This window comes from Plecotus auritus (assembly GCF_963455305.1).
Source record: "Plecotus auritus genome assembly, chromosome: 1".
Taxonomy (NCBI): domain Eukaryota; kingdom Metazoa; phylum Chordata; class Mammalia; order Chiroptera; family Vespertilionidae; genus Plecotus; species Plecotus auritus.
In genome coordinates, this window is record NC_137770.1 from 50,093,906 (window position 1) to 50,111,358 (window position 17,453).

At 47.5% G+C, this 17,453-nt stretch overlaps 1 protein-coding gene across 3 annotated transcripts in view; it reads left to right on the forward strand.

The window, feature by feature from the left end:
* Positions 1–16,687: 16,687 nt before the first annotated feature.
* IGDCC4 (immunoglobulin superfamily DCC subclass member 4) overlaps positions 16,688–17,453 on the forward strand; it is a 46,089-nt gene continuing 45,323 nt past the window's right edge. For all 3 annotated transcript variants that reach the window (XM_080644812.1, XM_080644813.1, XM_080644814.1), the window contains exon 1: positions 16,688–16,797. In XM_080644812.1, the coding sequence (XP_080500938.1) occupies positions 16,728–16,797 (70 nt within the window). In that variant the 5' untranslated portion in view covers positions 16,688–16,727. The remainder of the gene's footprint in view (positions 16,798–17,453) is intronic.

Genomic DNA, 17,453 nt, shown 5'->3' on the forward strand with positions numbered 1-17,453 from the left:
TTGATGTAAACTTTCCTTTTTTCCCCTGTTCCCCATTTGTACAGTGTTGCTTTGATTAGTGACAACTGTGGAGTGATGAATACACATGAACAAGGTCATGTGCTTGCAGTGGAAAAGGGAGACTGTGGTGATTACGTGGAGCTTCTAGTCCTATAAACACAAACCAAAGGGAGGTGTGCAGAGATTGCTTTGTACCTGCAAGTGGTTCCCAGCACCAGCAGTTAGTACTGCCAAGGGAGGTGGAGCTTGGAGCCAGTGATTAGCATATCCTCCCAGAGCAGCTAGCTGTGAGTTTCTTGGAAATGCCACTCAGGATTGATAGTGGTTTCTGCACATTCCCCAGGAAATTTTAAGGGAGTTCAGTGTAATGCTTTTTTCAGATTTTTCTCTGACAACTCTCTGGTCTTTTGAAGCTGTACTAGAGAAAGGGTGGGGAGAAATAAGCAGATAAACTCCTCTAAGATTAGTATGCTTTGGCTTGTCGGATAATCTTCCCAGAACAGACCCTATAACCCTCTGAAGTGTGCAAAATATTGCATGAATGAATGGAGGTACGTTCTCGGAAGAAGGGCTTTGACTTTATCAGATTCACAAAAGGATAATGTACCAAAAGAACCACTGCTATACTATGCATTTGAATCTTACTTAAACTTTAATTTGTGTACTAAAATTATTAGGAATAAAGATGACCTTGAAACAGTAATGCTATAGAGCAATGCTTCCTTTTCTAACCTTTTTACCTTATGACAAAAAAAAAAAAGACATTTATATGACACTCTGTGATTAACTAAGACACACTGGATTAGCCTGTTGAGACTGCTTGCAGCCAGAAATGACCAGCCAGGCCCACCCAAGCTCTAAAGAGTAACCATAATCCATTTATGGCATTCTGAGAAACTTAAAGACTACCTTGGGCCCCACCAGTGTGGCTCAGCCATTGAGCATCGACCCAGGAACCAAGAAATAGCCGGTTTAATTCCCAATCAGGGCATATGTCCAGGGTGCAGGCTCAAGCCCCAGTGAGGGGTGGGGGCATGTGGGAGGCAGCTGATGGATGATGATGTTCCTCTCTCATTGATGTTTCTTTCTATCCTTTCCTCTCTAAAAGTCAATAAAAACATTATTTTTAAATAATTATTAACTTGAAAAAAATTTAAGACTACCTTGGTCTTTTAAGTTAGCCTGGATTTAATGCTAATCAAAAATCAGCTTTCAGCCTAGCCATACATTCTGCAAAGTCTGTTCTGAGATGCGGGCTCTAGGGCTCTAGTGCTCCAGTCAGATCAGAGCAAGCACCCTGGCCTTGAAGCCCTTGGACTTCCTGTTGGCCTAACCTCACCCACTCAGTGGTTATGAAGAAACAATGTTTGATCCCATAGTAGTTATTAGGTGAGCAGAGTTGAAACAGCTACTGTATGAGACACATAACCATAATTTTATTTTGTGCTTTGAGTGGTTTGGGGAATCACCAGGATTTAAATGTTCATCAGCCTAGTTCTGTCCACAGATCTGGTACCTGGCCCTGCCACCCTGGAAGAAGTTGAGCTCCCATTGAAATGGACTGGAAGAGATTCCACTTCAACACAGGCAATGAGATTGTTGAGTTTGCTATGAGCTTCTTACTGAAAGATGCTAAGTTGGCTCCTAGACTTGAATTCTTGAAATAGAAGTTTGGGGAAACAATTAGTAGGATATTTGTCCTTAGCCAGTTCCAGGAATTGCCCCACCTCTTTCCACCTTCACTGGAAAAGCACCTTATGGAAGTATATAATTTAACATTCTACTCACAGGTAACACTTCTTTGTAGGACAGTCCTCTGGCCAGGTGGTTTCTGGAAACACACTGCCATTCTATAAAATGAACTCTTCATGTTGGCTAGGTTGCTGGCCATATACATGGTCATAGTTGCCCCCCTAAGCGTGCATGTGAATGCTCCTGTCTAGTTCAATCGGATACTTAATGAAGTGTTGCCACACCAGTTAATTGCTTTGCATTGTCTCCACCGTCCATTCCTCATTCCTATTGCTCCTGCCTCAGTCTAGGACTGCATGTCATGCTGACTGCAGCTGCTCTTTCACTAGCCTGAGTTGGAGATGAAGATTAAGAATTCCACAGATGAATACCTGTTTGTTTTTTTAAATATATATTTTATTGATTTTTTACAGAGAGGAAGGGAGAGGGATAGTTAGAAACATCGATGAGAGAAACATCGATCAGCTGCCTCTTGCACACCTCCTACTGGGGATGTGCCCGCAACCAAGGTACACGCCCATGACTGGAATCGAACCTGGTACCTTTCAGTCCGCAGGCTGATTCTCTATCCACTGAGCCAAACCAGTTAGGGCTGAATACCTGTTTTAATGAGAAATAACTTGGTTTTGAACATGAAAATAAAAGAATTCCAAGTGACTCTAATAATCCGAGAGATGCAAATCAAAACAACGAGGTACCATCTCACATCTGTTAAATGGCTATCATCAAGTGCTGGCAAGGATGTGGAGAAAAAGGAGCCCTCGTGCACTGCTGGTGGGAACGGTGCAGCCACTGTGGAGAACAGTATGGAGTTTCCTCAAAAAATTAAAAAATGGAACTCCCATTTGACTCAGTAATCCCACTTCTAGGAATATATCCCAAGAAATAAAAAACACCGATCAGAAAGGACATATGTACCCTATGTTCAGAGCAGCACAATTTACAATAGCTAAAATTTGGATACAGCGTAAGTGCCCATCAGCCGATGAGTGGTTTAAGAAACGGTGGTACATCTATTGATGGAATACTACGCTGCTGTAAAAAAAAAACTCATCATTCGCAACAGCGTGGATGGACATGGAGAGCATTATGGTAAGTGAAGCAGTCGGAGAAAGAAATAATCACATGATCTCATTTGTGGAATATAATGAACAACATAAACTTATGAACAAAAATAGATCCAGAGACAGAAGCATTGAACAGACTCAAACTTCAGAGGGAAGGTAGGGTAGGGTAGGGGTAGGGGGGTAAGAAATCAACCAAAGAACTTGTATGCATGCATATAAGCATAACCAATGGACACAGACACTAGGGGGGTGAGGGCATGTGCTGGGGGGTAGGGGTGGCCGGGGAGAGGTCAATGGGGGGAAAAGGAGACAAATATAATACTATATGTAATACTTCAAAGAAAACAATTTTTAAAAATAAAACATTTTAAAAAAGAATTCCAAGTGACTTCAAAGAAGCAGTTCTCAACTTTTCACTCAGCAAATATTTAGTAATAACCATGTGCCAGGCCTGTGTTAGGCTGTGAGAAAACAAAGATGAAGAGGACCCAGCCCTTGTTCTCTGGACCAACTTCACCTCCTACCTCACTAGCAGGTCACAGCCACTTAAAGGCATGATACATTCTCTTGGCTGCTCCAGTCCCTACATTGTGCCTGACATTCAAGGCCCTGTGTCACCTGACTCAACTTTCCCTCCCTCCCAGGCTCTTCACTACAAGCATCCTAGGGTTTCCTCTTTCCATTAGTAGAACACATTCTTTGAAGTCAGACCCAGGTGCCTCTTGGCATCCTGTGGAGCTTGTATGGGAATCTTCCTCACCTAGGATGGGCAGCATGGCAAATGGTACCAGCATTGGCTTTGGAGCCTGGCTTCAACCCTTGCCTCTGATTCTTGCTGGCTTTATGGGCTTAGGCATATTTACATAACATTCTGACCCTCAGTTTCCTTAGGTGTGAAATAGGAATAATAACAGAACTCTCCTTAGCGATTTGTCGTGAGGATTAAGTTCATTTACTACAGCGCCATGGTGCCTGGTGTGCAATAAAAGTTCTCAGCAAATGTATCTCAGGGTTAGCACTTCGTTTTATAGCATACTGGTTGCCCTTGGTTTTGCTTCTCCGGTTAGATTGCAGACCCTGAGAGCAGGCATTATATGACACTTGGTTAATTCTCTACATTATACCTGCTACGGAGGTGGATACGTAGGAATCACTTGCTAATGCTTGAGTACCAAAAAAATCGTTTTGACCTCCCTCAGTTAGGGTTGTCTGATTGATAGATTATAGGTTCCTAAGCACCCATCTACCAATTTACTTGTAAGACTGCAAAAGAAACCAAATTCTCCTAATTTAAGGTTTTAGGACTCTTCTTTGAACTGTCATCAGAATTTTTTTCTTTAAAGCTTTAGGTCTGGAGGAGTGGTGCTTCTCAGCCCTGGTTGCTATCATAGTTGCCAGGGGCGCTTTTAAAAATGTTGACGTCTGAGTTGCTCCTGGGATCAATTAATCAACATGGGGCAGGGGGTGGGGGAGGGAGTAGGTCTGCCATCTTTTAATTTTTTTTTATTAGCTCCCTAGGTGATCCTAATGTGCAACCAGAGTAGAGAGCCAGAGCAGATTCTTAGAAATCGTCTCAACTGCTGCTTTACAGATGAGAAGCGGAGGCCCATGGCCGGGAAGTGATTAGACCATAGCCATCCCAGCTGTTTAACGAGAGTCCATGCGCCCTAGCTGGTTTGGCTCAGTGGATAGAGCATCAGCCTGCGGACCAAGGGGTACCCGGGTTCGATTACAGTCAAGGACATGTACCTTGGTTGCAGGCTTCTCCCCGACCTGGGCCCTGGTCATGGCTTGTGCAGGAGGCAATCAATCTATGTGTTTCTCTCACATGGATATTTCTCTCTGTTTTTCCCTCTCTCTGCCAATCTCCCTAAAAATCAATGGAAAAATATCCTCAGGTGAGGATTAACAACAAAATAAATAAATAAAATAATCCTATATAATAAAAGCCTAATATGCTAAGTGTCCAACTGTTTGTTCGACCATTCAACCAGTTGCTATGACACCCACTGACCACCAGGGGGCAGATGCTCCAACCAGTAGGTTAGCTTGCTGCTGGGGTTTGGCTGATCAGGACTGGGCAAGATGGGTGGGACACGCCCTGGAGCCCTCCCGCAGTCCCTCCCTGGCTGGCCAACCTCTCGTGGTCCCTCTTGGCCTCTAAAATATTTCTTCTAATTAATTTCCTTTCAATGTGCATGAATCCATGCACCGGGCCTCGAGTAATAAATAGAGTCAGTGTTTGAGCCCAGGTCTGCTAGTTCCGTCTTTATCTCCCAGAGCAAGGTTCTCCCAACCCCAGAGCTGGGCAGAGGAATTTGCCAAAGTGAGGGAGCCAAGGCTGCTGCCAGGAAACCACAGGGATCTAGGCCCTTCAGCCTTTGCTTCACCCAGAGCAGCTCAGCTTTTTACTTCTGTATGATTGGGGACATGTGTTCTGCAGCCTCAAAGAAGAGGTGACCCCTCAAAAACACAGTGACCCTTCCCATCAGATGGGGACACGGAGGCCCAGAGAAGACTGCAAAGCCACACAACTGTTGAGTGGCAGAGCTGGTACCAAAAGTCAGGCTGATAAACTCCCTGAAGTACAGGCGGGTAAAATGACTTCCCCAAAGGCACAAAACTAGTTGGTAGCTGAACAGAGACACTTGGATGCAGTCTCTAGGACACCTACTAAATTTCCTAAAATCTAAGATGTTACTGTTTGTAAGATCCTGATATATAAAAATGAGAATAAGAATGTATCTTAGAATCCAGGAAATAAGGTATTTGCCTGAAATCTGAGTTCCTTCAGGGACTGAGCTCATGCTGAGAAAGCATGTACTGGGTGGGTCTTGGACAGGATTCTCCCTGAACTTGCCCAGAGAAAGAAGGGGGAGCCTGGGAAAGACTAGAGAATTTGGAATCTGATGCACAGGTTCGAGTCCAGCAGTTGTGATCTTGAGCAAGCCCTTTGCTTCTCTAACCTTGGACTCTAAAGTGGCATTCTAATACCCCTTCAGAGTTGCTGTGAGGCCAAAGTGCCAAGCACAGGCCTAGCAGGGGATGGGGGCTTGGAAGTGACTTATGACGTTCAAGTTGGCACTCCTGTTGCTGATCTGACCTCACCCCCTCTAAGAGTGTAACATTGCCAGTGGGAGCAGTCTGCTCTCCAGGACCTGAGCTGCCAGGCCCAGGCTCTGGGGAGAAGTTAGATGCCGGGTGGGAAGAGGAACATGACTCAGCCCTGGAGATCTTGGGAGAACAGCAGGTTCTGGGACATGAGCAAGAAGGGTGGGTACAGAAGCCTCCCTCCCATGGGGGTAGTTGGACTCTGCCCTGGCCTCAAATACTTCCCAAGGGCTGATCTTCCAGAATTGCATATGATTAGGATAAAGGTGTCAATAACTGTGAGGCCCTGGTTAGGGATAACATGTTTACCTTTGAGCAGGTGATTCATTTCCCTCTGAATACCAACCGATAACATTTGAATGAGAGTGTCCCACCACCTAAAGAATATTTCCTTATGACAGCATCATGTTCAATTTGATCTTCACAATAAGCTAGGAGACATCAGTCAGATAGTATTATTATTTCTCCTATGTCTCCCATCCCAGAAGGAAATTAGAGTTCAGAGAGGTCACAGTGCAGAAGTGGAATGCTAATCCTGGCTTCACTCATCCATTAGCAAGCAACATGAATTGAGCAGCTGCCATGCATGGGCTTGGCTCATGCTGAGGAATCCAGGGATCTGAGGATGCTCAGAGGAGTCAGGCATATTCTCTACTATCAAAGGATTCTCAGTGGGACGTGGAGATGGAAACAAGAGGGCCAGTGCAAAGAGAGATGTGTTGAGTGCTGTGTGAGCCCCCAGGAGGCAGAGCAGGACGGCAGTTAGGAAGGAGTGTGGGCTTTGACTCAGAGAGCCTGCCATACTGTCTTCCCCTGAATTACTTCCTATTGTATGACCTTGGGCAAGTTATTTGACCTCTCTGTGCTTCAGCTTTCTCTTCTCTAACCTAGAGCTAATGATGTGAGCTTTGATATGAGAAAACGCTTGCAAAGCTCCTAGTATCTGGCACACAATACTCAGCAAACATGAGCTATTATTTTCTCTGGGCAGTGAAAAGGGGATGGTCAGGAAAGGCTGCACAAAGGAGGTGGCATTTGAATTAGGTGTTACGGAGTGAGTTTCCCCAGGTGGGAGGAAGTCATTCCAAGCAAAGGGAATTCTATTCTTGTTGTTGTTGATTTGAGAGGGGGGGGGCGGCGGGGGGGGAGGGGAGAAAAACATCAATTTGTTGTTCTACTTATTTATGTATTCATTGATTGAGTCTTGTATATACCCTGTCTGGGAATTGAACCTGCCATCTTGGCATTCTGGGATGATGCTGTAACCAACTGAGCTATACGGCCAGGGAGATATATATCCTATCTAATAAAAGAGTAATATGCAAATTGACCATCACTCCAGCACACAAGATGGCTGCCCCCATATGTGGACACAAGATGGCTGCCACAAGATGGCCAGCAGGGGAGGGAAATTGGGAGGGACCAGGTCTGCAAGGGAGGGCAGTTGTGGGCGATCAGGCAAGCAGGGGAGGGCAGTTAGGGGTGACCAGGCCGGCAGAGGAGGGAAGTTGGGGGCAACCGGGCCTACAGGGAAGGGTAGTTGGGGGGGACCCAGGCCTGCAGTGGAGAGCAGTTGGGGGTGACCAGGCCTGCAGGGGAGGGCAGTTAGGGGCAAACAAGCTGGCAGGGGAGCAGTTAGGCATCAATCAGGCTGGCAAGGGAGTGGTTAGGGGGTGATCAGGCTGACAGGCTGAAGCGGTTAGGGGCAATCAGGAAGGCAGGCAGGTGAGCAGTTGTGAGCCAGCAGTCCTGGATTGTGAGAGGAATGTCTGACTGCCCTACCGGGATTGGGCCTAAACGGGCAGTCGGACATCCCTCGAGGGGTCCCAGATTGGAGAGGGTGCAGGCTGGGCTGAGGGACACACGCCCCCCCCCTCCGTGCACGAATTTTGTGCACCGGGCCTCTAGTGTGTGTGTGTGTGTGTGTGTGTGTGTGTATATGTTGGTTTTTAAGAGAAAAAGATAGAAACATAGAGGAGAGAGAAACATCAACATTGATTGGCTACCTCCTACGTGCTCCCTACTGAGGATTGAGTCCACAACTTGGGCATGTGTCCTGACTAGGAATCAAACCGGTGACCTCTTGGTGCATGGCCCTACACTTAACCTCTGAGCCACACCTGCCAGGCAAAGGGAATTTTTTACACACAGACATGAAGGAATAAAGGGGAAGAACTGGCACACTAGGAGGTGAGAGTGCTGGGGATGGAGTGTGAAAAGGGCCTTGAATAATGGGAGCCAAGAGTTATGCATCTGCCCTGGGCTATTCTTGCTTCACCTCAATTGCTTAGTTTGCTTGAGGGACCCAAGGAGAGAGTGGGCCATGGAATGGACATACTTTGATGGGGAGACTGAGGAGGAATAAAGCTGTTCGGTAGGACAGACCCTGACCTCCAAGGAGAGGGTGCAGCTTCCAGAGGGGTGGACAGTGTAACCTGCATCACCTACCCTTCAGTTCTGCTGAAGGTGCTGGGCTCATCCCGGGCAGTGTGTCCAGCTGTAGGCGGAGCATCCAAGAGACCTCGGGAGAAAATAGACCACACAGCCCACTGTGCTGATGATGCATGTACAGGAGCCCTCATAAATGTGGACCAGAAAGGAGCCATCTGAATCCCCGGCGTGCTGGGCAGGCTAGCCTGGAGCAGCGGTGGGTTTGAGGAGCCCTGGTTCCAGGCAGGAGTTAGCTGTTGGGAGCAGCAAGGCGGTGATGGGAATGGAAAGGATGGTTCAGGGCCAGGAGGCACCTGTGTGAACAATACAGAGACCTGCATCACTCTTTTAAAATTTAGTTTTAATTTATCATGGCTACAGGCTTGACTCCATAGCTTAAGGAGTCAAGTTCTAAAACAAATCTTTAAATAATATGTTTGTAATGTTATTCTGTTACCTTTTTTTTTTCTTTCAGTTTTTATGCATTATTTGGGGCATCCTGTTATCAAAGATTCAAATTTGGCTGTTTTTCCTCCAATTTCCACCAAACACATACACATCCCATCTCCCTCGTTTTTTCAAAATAGTTGTATTGTAATTTCATTTAGACCATATTCAGTGTTTACATCATTATGACTATGTCAACGTATTCAGAGATGAATCATGTAACAAACTGAATCATTTTTATTCATGCAGAACTTTGTTTTACCTAGTTAATAATTATCTTTTTCCAGTGTATTTGTTACTAATTCAAGCCCAAACTTTTCAACCTTTCCATTGCTTTTCCCCCCCTGTTTTAATTGCTACTATTTCCAATTTTTTTCTGCAATATATTTTCATTGCCAATATATAACATTTCAGATATTTAGTGCGTGAGGTTGGTTTTGATTGGGTAGTCTGAGAACATAGCCATCATTTATAGTTGTTGATTCTTTAGAGAAATGTGTTTTGCTTTCCAGGCAATTGATTTTTAAGTGTACTAAAGGTGTGACCACCTGTTTGATGCCCTCAAGGAGTTTCCAGTGTGATCTGAGACACAAGACGGACATAAATTACGTAAATGAAGAAACTGCTGTATGAGGCAGAAATAATCCAGTGCCTTTGAGTGGTACAGACAGATGGGTGAGGACTGGGTGATCACCTTGAAGGAGCTGGGGTTTGATTTTTTTTTTAAATATATTTTATTGATTTTTTTACAGAGAGGAAGGAAGAGGGATAGAGAGCTAGAAACATCGATGAGAGAGAAACATCGATCAGCTGCCTCCTGCACACTCCCACTGGGGATGTGCCCGCAACCAAGGTACATGCCCTTGACCGGAATCGAACCCGGGACCCTTCAGTCCGCAGGCCGACGCTCTATCTGCTGAGCCAAACCGGTTTTGGCGGGATTTGATTTTTAAGGGATTATATGTATTCTTTTTATTGTGGTAAAATAGGCATAATACAAATTTATCATTCTAGCCATTTTAAGTGTATAACTCAGTAGCATTAAGTCCACTCACACTGTTGTGCAACCATCACCTCTATTTCCAGAACTTTTTCATCTTCCCAAATGGAAGTAATTTCTTTCCTCTCAGTTACATTTACTATTTCTTTTTCTTTCTTTCTTTCTTTCTTTCTTTTTTTTTTTTTACTATTTCTGATTACAAAAATAATGTGTTCACTGTAGATAATTTGGGGAAAAAAAACATAGAAAAGCACAAAAAAGAAAATAAAAATATCCCACAGTTCCACAAATTGTTTAGCAATCCTATCTAATAAAGAGATTATGCTAATTGACTGCCCCACCCTCAAAGATGGTGGCGTCCAGTCCCCTCAGCTCCACCAGGGTGGCAGGTGCGTGGCAAGGCCGGGTCCGCCCCCAGGCAGGCTTGGCCACTCCACGCACCTGCCTCCGGAGTCCCCCATTCCCCTCAGTCCCCCAGCCGCCCAGGGCTGGCCCAAGGCGCAGGCAAGCCTCGGATGGCGGCTGCCCAGCCCCCCAGGGCTGCCTGAGGCTCAGGTAACCAGGGCTGGCTGAGGCTTGCGCTGCTGGCAGTGGCAGCAGCAGAGGTGTGATAGGGCGTCACCTTCCCCTGATTGCCAGGTTGCCTCCTGCCCCTGAGGGCTCCTGGACTGTGAAAGGGGGCAGGCTGGGCTGAGGGACCCCCCCCCCCCCTCCAGTGCATGAATTTTCATGCACCGGGCCTCTATTTGATAATAAGAAAGGAGTGGAAAGGCATCCCGGGGTGAGAGGAGACCCATCCCACTGGGCCAGAGGGTTTGAGCAGAGGCACAGTGTGAGAGATGGTTTTGAATATGAAGGTTGACAATATTATAAACATATCTATTTTTTGTATTTTCTTTAAAGGAGAATGAGTAGGGAAGGCAGTGAGTGGTTCTGATAGGGAAACCAGCCCAGTAAAGATTCCAGCAGTTGTTGTGGGTTCCAGTATAAACCACCTCAAATGCAGTGGTGGAAAACAATCACCATTTTTATTATTACTGCCTCACACAGTGCTGGGGGTTAACTGGGCTCAGGGCCTCCTTTGTGGTCACAGTCAGGCAGTGGCTGGACTGGACATCGGGAAGGCGGCACCTCCCAACAGAACAGCTGGGGCTCCACCAGCCTCTCTATATCCATGCCCTCTCCTCACATGGTGTCTCCAGAGAAAGCCAGGTGGGAGCTGTGTCTTCTTTTATGACAAACCTAAGAATCCACACAGCATCACCTTCACCACATTCTGTCCTTTAGAAATGAGTCACTAGGGCCCAGCCTATGTCCAAAGGGAGGGGAAGTAGAGTCTATTTGTTGGAGGGAGACGTGTCAAAGAACTTGTAGACATATTTTTAAACCACCACTGCGATGGAGTCTGTTATCTATTCTAGAATGATATGGGTGCCACAGACCCTAAATCTGCTGGTCCTACAGAGCAAGTGGTCGACACATTCTTTTTTTTAAAAAAATATATTTTATTGATTTCAGAGAGGAAGGGAGAGAAAGAGAGAGAGAGAGAGAGAGAGAGAGAGAGAGAGAGAGAGAGAGAAATCCATGATGAGAGAGAATCATGGATCGGCTGCCTCCTGCATGCCCCCTACTGGGGATCGAGCCCGGGACCCTTCAGTCCACAGACGGACGCTCTATCCACTGAGCAACACTGGCCAGAGCCACACATTCTTGATTTAGAGGCACAGAGCCTACCAAGGTCTTAGAGGGTTACTCAGGCCAGTGCTTTCCAACGTTTCTTGTTGCCCAAACCCTCTCACAGTAATATGCTCTCTTGAGAACTCCCTTAGTGATTTAACACTTTCATCATTTTTGCATGGCATATAACAAAGGAGTAACATTTAAAAAAAACATTCATAGTGATCAAGATCCACATGGTCCCTGCCACAGGAGCTTACATTCTAGCAGTAGAGCCAGACAGTTCAGTAAAGAATATGACAGTAAAGTGCATTAGGTGTTTTGATAGGAGAAGCACCAGCTCACAAAACAATTTATCTGGTTCTGACCTCTCTGCTCAGATCAAAACGACATTTCCTCTCCTTTTAACATTTTCACTCAAATGCCATGAAGGCACCTCATATTCAGCAAATTATCTTCCCTCTCCTCTGTCTCACTCTCCCCATGTTCTCTTTGTTTAATAACATCCCATCCACCTGGTCAAACCAATGAAAACTGTAATCCTCTCGCCTTTTCCCAAGCTTTCAACCCCTATATTGAGCTATCCCCAAGATATTACTTCTGTCTTAGAATTGTCTCAAAGAAAATGAAAATTTAGAACAGTATATAGTTAATTGAAGGACATTTAAATACATTTAATTAAATTGATGAATTAGAAAACCCTCTTTCCCATTTAAGAAAGGATGCATGCTGACTTTAAATTAGTTGCAAAAAAAGCATGATTTGTCAATAAACAAAACTATTTTATCAAATGTGGGGACCATATATTTGGGGGTCCTGAAATTTAATCACAGAATCAAAAATAGGCAAAAATTGCTTTCATGATCTGATTCCATTTTGTGTTACAATAATTTAAAAAAAATTTTTTTAGTTTTATTTCTAAAATGTGAAATAAAATATTTTCTATCTACTGGGAAGTACTTCTCCACAAATAACATTGTAGATACAATAGGTTTGCCTTTCTGGTACACAAAAAGCCAAATTAGATTAAATTATCACTAGATTTTATTTTTTTAAACAGTGACTTTTGACTAGAAGACTATAATATTCTTTTCTGTCAACTTGAGGCAAATTTGCAAAATTATCACTTTCTCCTCAGCAACAGTGCTCTTTATACTTCCTGTCATGTATTTTTTTATGATCCAACAAGGCTATAAATGAAACAATGTATACATAACTACCTGTTTTTATTTTTATTTTATTTTAAAAAATATTTTTATTGATTTCAGAGAGGAAGGGAGAGGGAGAGAGATAGAAACATCAATGATAAGAGAGAATCATTGATTGGCTGACTCCTGCACGCCCTCTACTGGGGATCGAGCCCGCAACGTGGGCATGTGCCCTTGACCATAGGGAGCCTGGGACCCTTCAGTCCGCAGGCCGACACTCTATCCACTGAGTCAAACCAGCGAGGGCCATAAATAACTAAACTGTTTAATGGTAAGAGCCATGACAGTGGCTAATGATGTTCACTGAACATGCTCACTCCCCTCCACGGCCCTCTACACGAGCACCCCATACATATTTGGAGGCGTTCCATGGTACTATTCGAAGGGAGGAAATAATAGAATATTTTATGGGTTGGTTTAAAAAAGGAAGAAATTAAGACACGTGCCATATCCACTTTTAATGGTGTGAAGTCTTTGGAACTCCTGGTGAGAAATGTGCATCGTGCCCCAGCCCTCTTGTTTTTCTCAGTGACCAAGCTGAGGCCCAGGAAGAGGAAAGAAGTTGCCCAAAGTCACATAGCAAATCGGTAGCAGAGCCAGGACAGGACCCATGGCTCCTATTTCTTACACTGGATTTGGCTGGCCTGATGTCAACCCATCCACACCTGTGTGCTGAGATATGAAGACAGAAATGAACTGGATTTTTGTGTGTGGCCTGTGGAATTAGTAACACTATATGGTGACACCTTGTCCGTTCTTTTATTCATTCAACTGAGAGTGAAATCATCAACTGCTTTCTAGGCCAGCGGTCGCCAACCTTTTGGACCTCACGGGCCACCAGTGGTCCGCAGACCACCGGCTGGCGACCGCTGTTCTAGGCAACATATAAGGCCTTCCCCATCTGGTCCCAGCTTCCCTGCTTGGCTTCCTCTCCCACCCCTGCCCTCCTTCCTGCCCAGGTCGCACTTCTTACATTTTGCTTACACTGGGTTCAGGTATTTATTTTCTCCAGAAGCTTTCCCTGCCTCCCCCCAAGTCTGGCCAGGGCGCCTCTCCTTCCTGTGGCCCATCACAGCCTGACTCATACAGTATTATAGCTGCCTTTCTACTCGTCTGTTTCCTTCAGTAGATCAAGTGTCGTGCAGGCAAGAACCAAGTTCACCACTGTGTTCCCAGTGCCCACAGCAGGCCTGACCCGTCACCGGTGGCCCAGACTGTCCGTGCGGTTAATTATTGGCTCTGCCATTTCTGGAATACTTAGGGTGCTCTCACACCACAGGGCCTCTGCAGAGGGTGTTTCTTTCCTTCACCCCTTTGGTTCTACCCTCCTTAAATTGTCAAGACTTTGGTCAAACCTCTACAACAATCAACAGTCCTGTGAAGACTTCTTCCTCAACACCCCCACCACACCCTGCTTCTCCTGCTCCCATCCTCCCAGCTACCCCATGCCACTTTGGATACTATTGTCCCTGTGGGTAGTGACTTGTATCTTTTATCCTGGCCACTGGCGCCTACACAGTCCCAGACTAAAATCCCAGTCCTCATGAAGCCTACCTTCTGGTTGCGGGGGACAAACTATAAGTAAAATGTAGAGCATATTAGAAAGAAGCGAGATATGGAGAGTGGGGGAAGTTGTGAGGACGGGATGCGGGGGACAGAATTTCAGACTTGCACTAGCTGGGCAAAGGTCTGGAGGCAGGAGGGAGGGGGCTGGTCATGATCAAGTTACAGCCAGGAGGCTAGTGTGGCCTGAGAGGTGGTGAACAAAGGGGATGGTGTGGGAGGTGAGATCAGAGAGGTCAAACAGGCCTCCAGATCAGACTTTGGCTTTTGCGCTAAACTAGGAGGTCCTGGTAAGTGTTGAGCAGAGAAATGACACAATCTCATTCACATTTTAACAGAATCACTTTTTTGTTGTTGTTAATCCTCACCTGAGGGTATTTTTTCCATTGCTTTTCAGAAAGAGTGGAAGGTAGGGAGGGTTGGAGGGTGTCGGGGGCGGGGGGAGGAGAGAGAGAGAGAGGTGAGACACATCAACTGGTTGCCTCCCTCATGCACCCCGACTGGGGGCAGGGAATGAACCTGCGACCCAGGTACATGACCTTGACCGGGAATTGAACCAGCAATCCTCGAACCACCAAGCAACACCGACTAAGGCCAGAATCTCTTTTTATTCTGTTTTGAGAAAAGACTGAAGGGAGATAAGGACAGAAACAAGGAGACCTGTGAGGAGGCTACTGCCACAATCCAGCTAAGAGGTGCTTGGATCAAGGTGGTAGTGGGAAGGTAGAGCGGGAAGGATATGAAAATGAAGGGTCAAGGATAACTCCAATGTTTTGGACCTGAGCAACTGGAAGAATGGAGCTGCTGGGAACTGCGTGGGCGGAAACTGAGAGGGTTACTAAGGAAGATCGGAGCTCAATTTTGGACATGTTAAATTTGAGAGGCCTATTAGACAGCCTATGAAAATGCTGAGCAGGTAGCTGGATAAGTATGGGGTTCAAGGGTCATGGTCCAGCCTGGAGGTCTAAATTTAGGCATCTTCAGCCCTGGCCGGTGTGGCTCAGTGGATAGAGCGTCGGCCTGTGAACTGAAGGGTCCCAGGTTCCATTCCGGTCAGGGGCATGTACCTTGGTTGCGGGCACATCCTCAGTAGGGGGTGTGCAGGAGGCAGCTGATCGTTGTTTCTCTCTCATCGATGTTTCTACCTCTCTATCACTCTCCCTTCCTCTCTGTAAAAAAATCAATAAAATATATTTTAAAAAAATAAAATAAATTTAGGCATCTTCAGTATAAAGGTGTCACTTAAAGACCTGATGACCAGATAACATCACTAAGAGAAGCAAGTGGGAGTGGTTGGCTAAGTCAAATGCTGCTGATGGGCTGGCAATGAAGGAATAAATGCCAGATCCCATTAGATCTGCAAAGTATTGGTCATTATTAAGGGTTACCTAGCAACAGATGGGTAAGGTACCTACTGGGTACAGAGACAAAATGGCTCTAAGTCATAGGAACACTGGAAACATAGGGGATACAGTAAAGAACCACAGCATCTTGGTTTGGAAGGGATCTTAAATAGGTCGTTTAATCTGTACTCCTCTCCCCACCTAGCCTGAAGATTGAATCCCTGGCTTTAGAACAAGAAATATTTGTGGGATACTGAGGCAGCCAGTCTGGTAGGACAGAGAAGGCACAGTTGAAGAATGAGTGGGAAATGACCCTCTGGTCCTGCATCTGCTGCTCCCTGACCTCATGTCCTTAGGCCAGTCTTCACCTCCTCCAGCCTCAGTTTCCCTATGTGTAAAATGAAAGCAATCAAACCTTCCTTGTCCCTTTCCGGTTGGCAGAGACTTCTGAATGTGACAGGGCTCGGGGTTGAGAAAATGCCCTGCCTGGGTTGGTTATTGCAGCAGCAGGAGAAGCCCTCAGCTTGGACTGGAAATGGAAATGGGGTGAGGAGGGAACTGTCTTGTCCTCAGTGGATCTGTCGGTGCAGCCAGTGGAGAGGCTAACCAGGGTTCAGGACAGGACCTGGGCTGGGATCGACTGGGCTTCGAAGGGAAGATGGGGCCATCAGGATAGAGACCGAGTCCTTGAATCTGCCTCCATTGAGCCTGGAACCGAGATGGGGGAGACCCCGAGGCAGTGACAGGTTAAAGAAACGGAGACGCCAAGGCAGAGAGACCCGTGGACCCAGAGACAGACTAAGAGACAGACCGAGAAACAAGCGGCCCAACAGCGCGGTGCAGGATCGCGGTGCCCGGGCGCGGGTCTCTGGCGGGCCTGGGCGGCCGCGCTCGCTAGACACCACCCCCGCCCCCCTCGGCTGCTCGCCCAAGATGGCGATGGAGGGGCGGGCGAGGCGGCCGCAGCCCCGTCCCCCGCGCCGGCCCCCGCTCGGGCCCGGGCCCCCGAGGCCGCGCCCCCGCCCGCGGCGCCGCGCCTCCCCAGGCCACTGACGCCCGGCGCGCCCTCCCCCGGCGGCGGCAGCCGAGGCGAGGGGCGGCGGAGGCGGCGGCGGCCCGGGCCGGCCCCATGGCGCGGGGGGACGCGGGCCGCGGCGGCGGGCTCCTGGCGCTGACCTTCTGCCTGCTGGCCGTGCGCGGTAAGGGCGGGCGCCGCGGAGGCCGGAGCAGCTGCGGTGTCGGTGCGCCCAGCCCGAGTCTGTGCGGGGCTGCGCGGGGCTGTGGGGCTGGCGTGCGTCCTGGGTCCCGAGCGAGTTGCGAGGTCCGCGAGGCACGGGCTGCGCGTCCAGGTCCCGATGATGCCTGCGCTTGGGGGTCTGCGAGCAGCGACCTGGGGCGTTTGCGGCTCTTACTAGTCCGCAGGGGGTGTGTGTCCTTGGTTTTCGGAGTCCTGAGTGAGTGAGTGAGTGAGTGCGCGCGCGTTTGTGTGTGTGTGTGTGTGTGTGTGTGTGTGTGTGCGTGTGCGCGCGCGCGTGCGTTGGCCGAGGGTGGGTAGGGGGCTCTGCGGGAGTACGTGTCCGCAGTGCGTGCCACGGCCTCGGAGTGGCATCGCGGGCTGTGGGTGAGGTGTTGGTGACTTGAGCGGGGCGGGCTTCACCTTGCCCGCGCGTGTCTCCGGGTTGAGAGTGTGTGGGAGAGCTGTGGGTGTGGGTGTCTGCACCTCCATTGGTGTCGAGACCGTGTGTAATTGTGTTTATGAGGCTGAGCTAATATTTGGCCTTGGCTTTTGGGAGTGTCCTTGCCGGCGGTGGGGGACAGAGGAGATTTCTGATTGAGTAGGGTAAGTGGGTAAGTG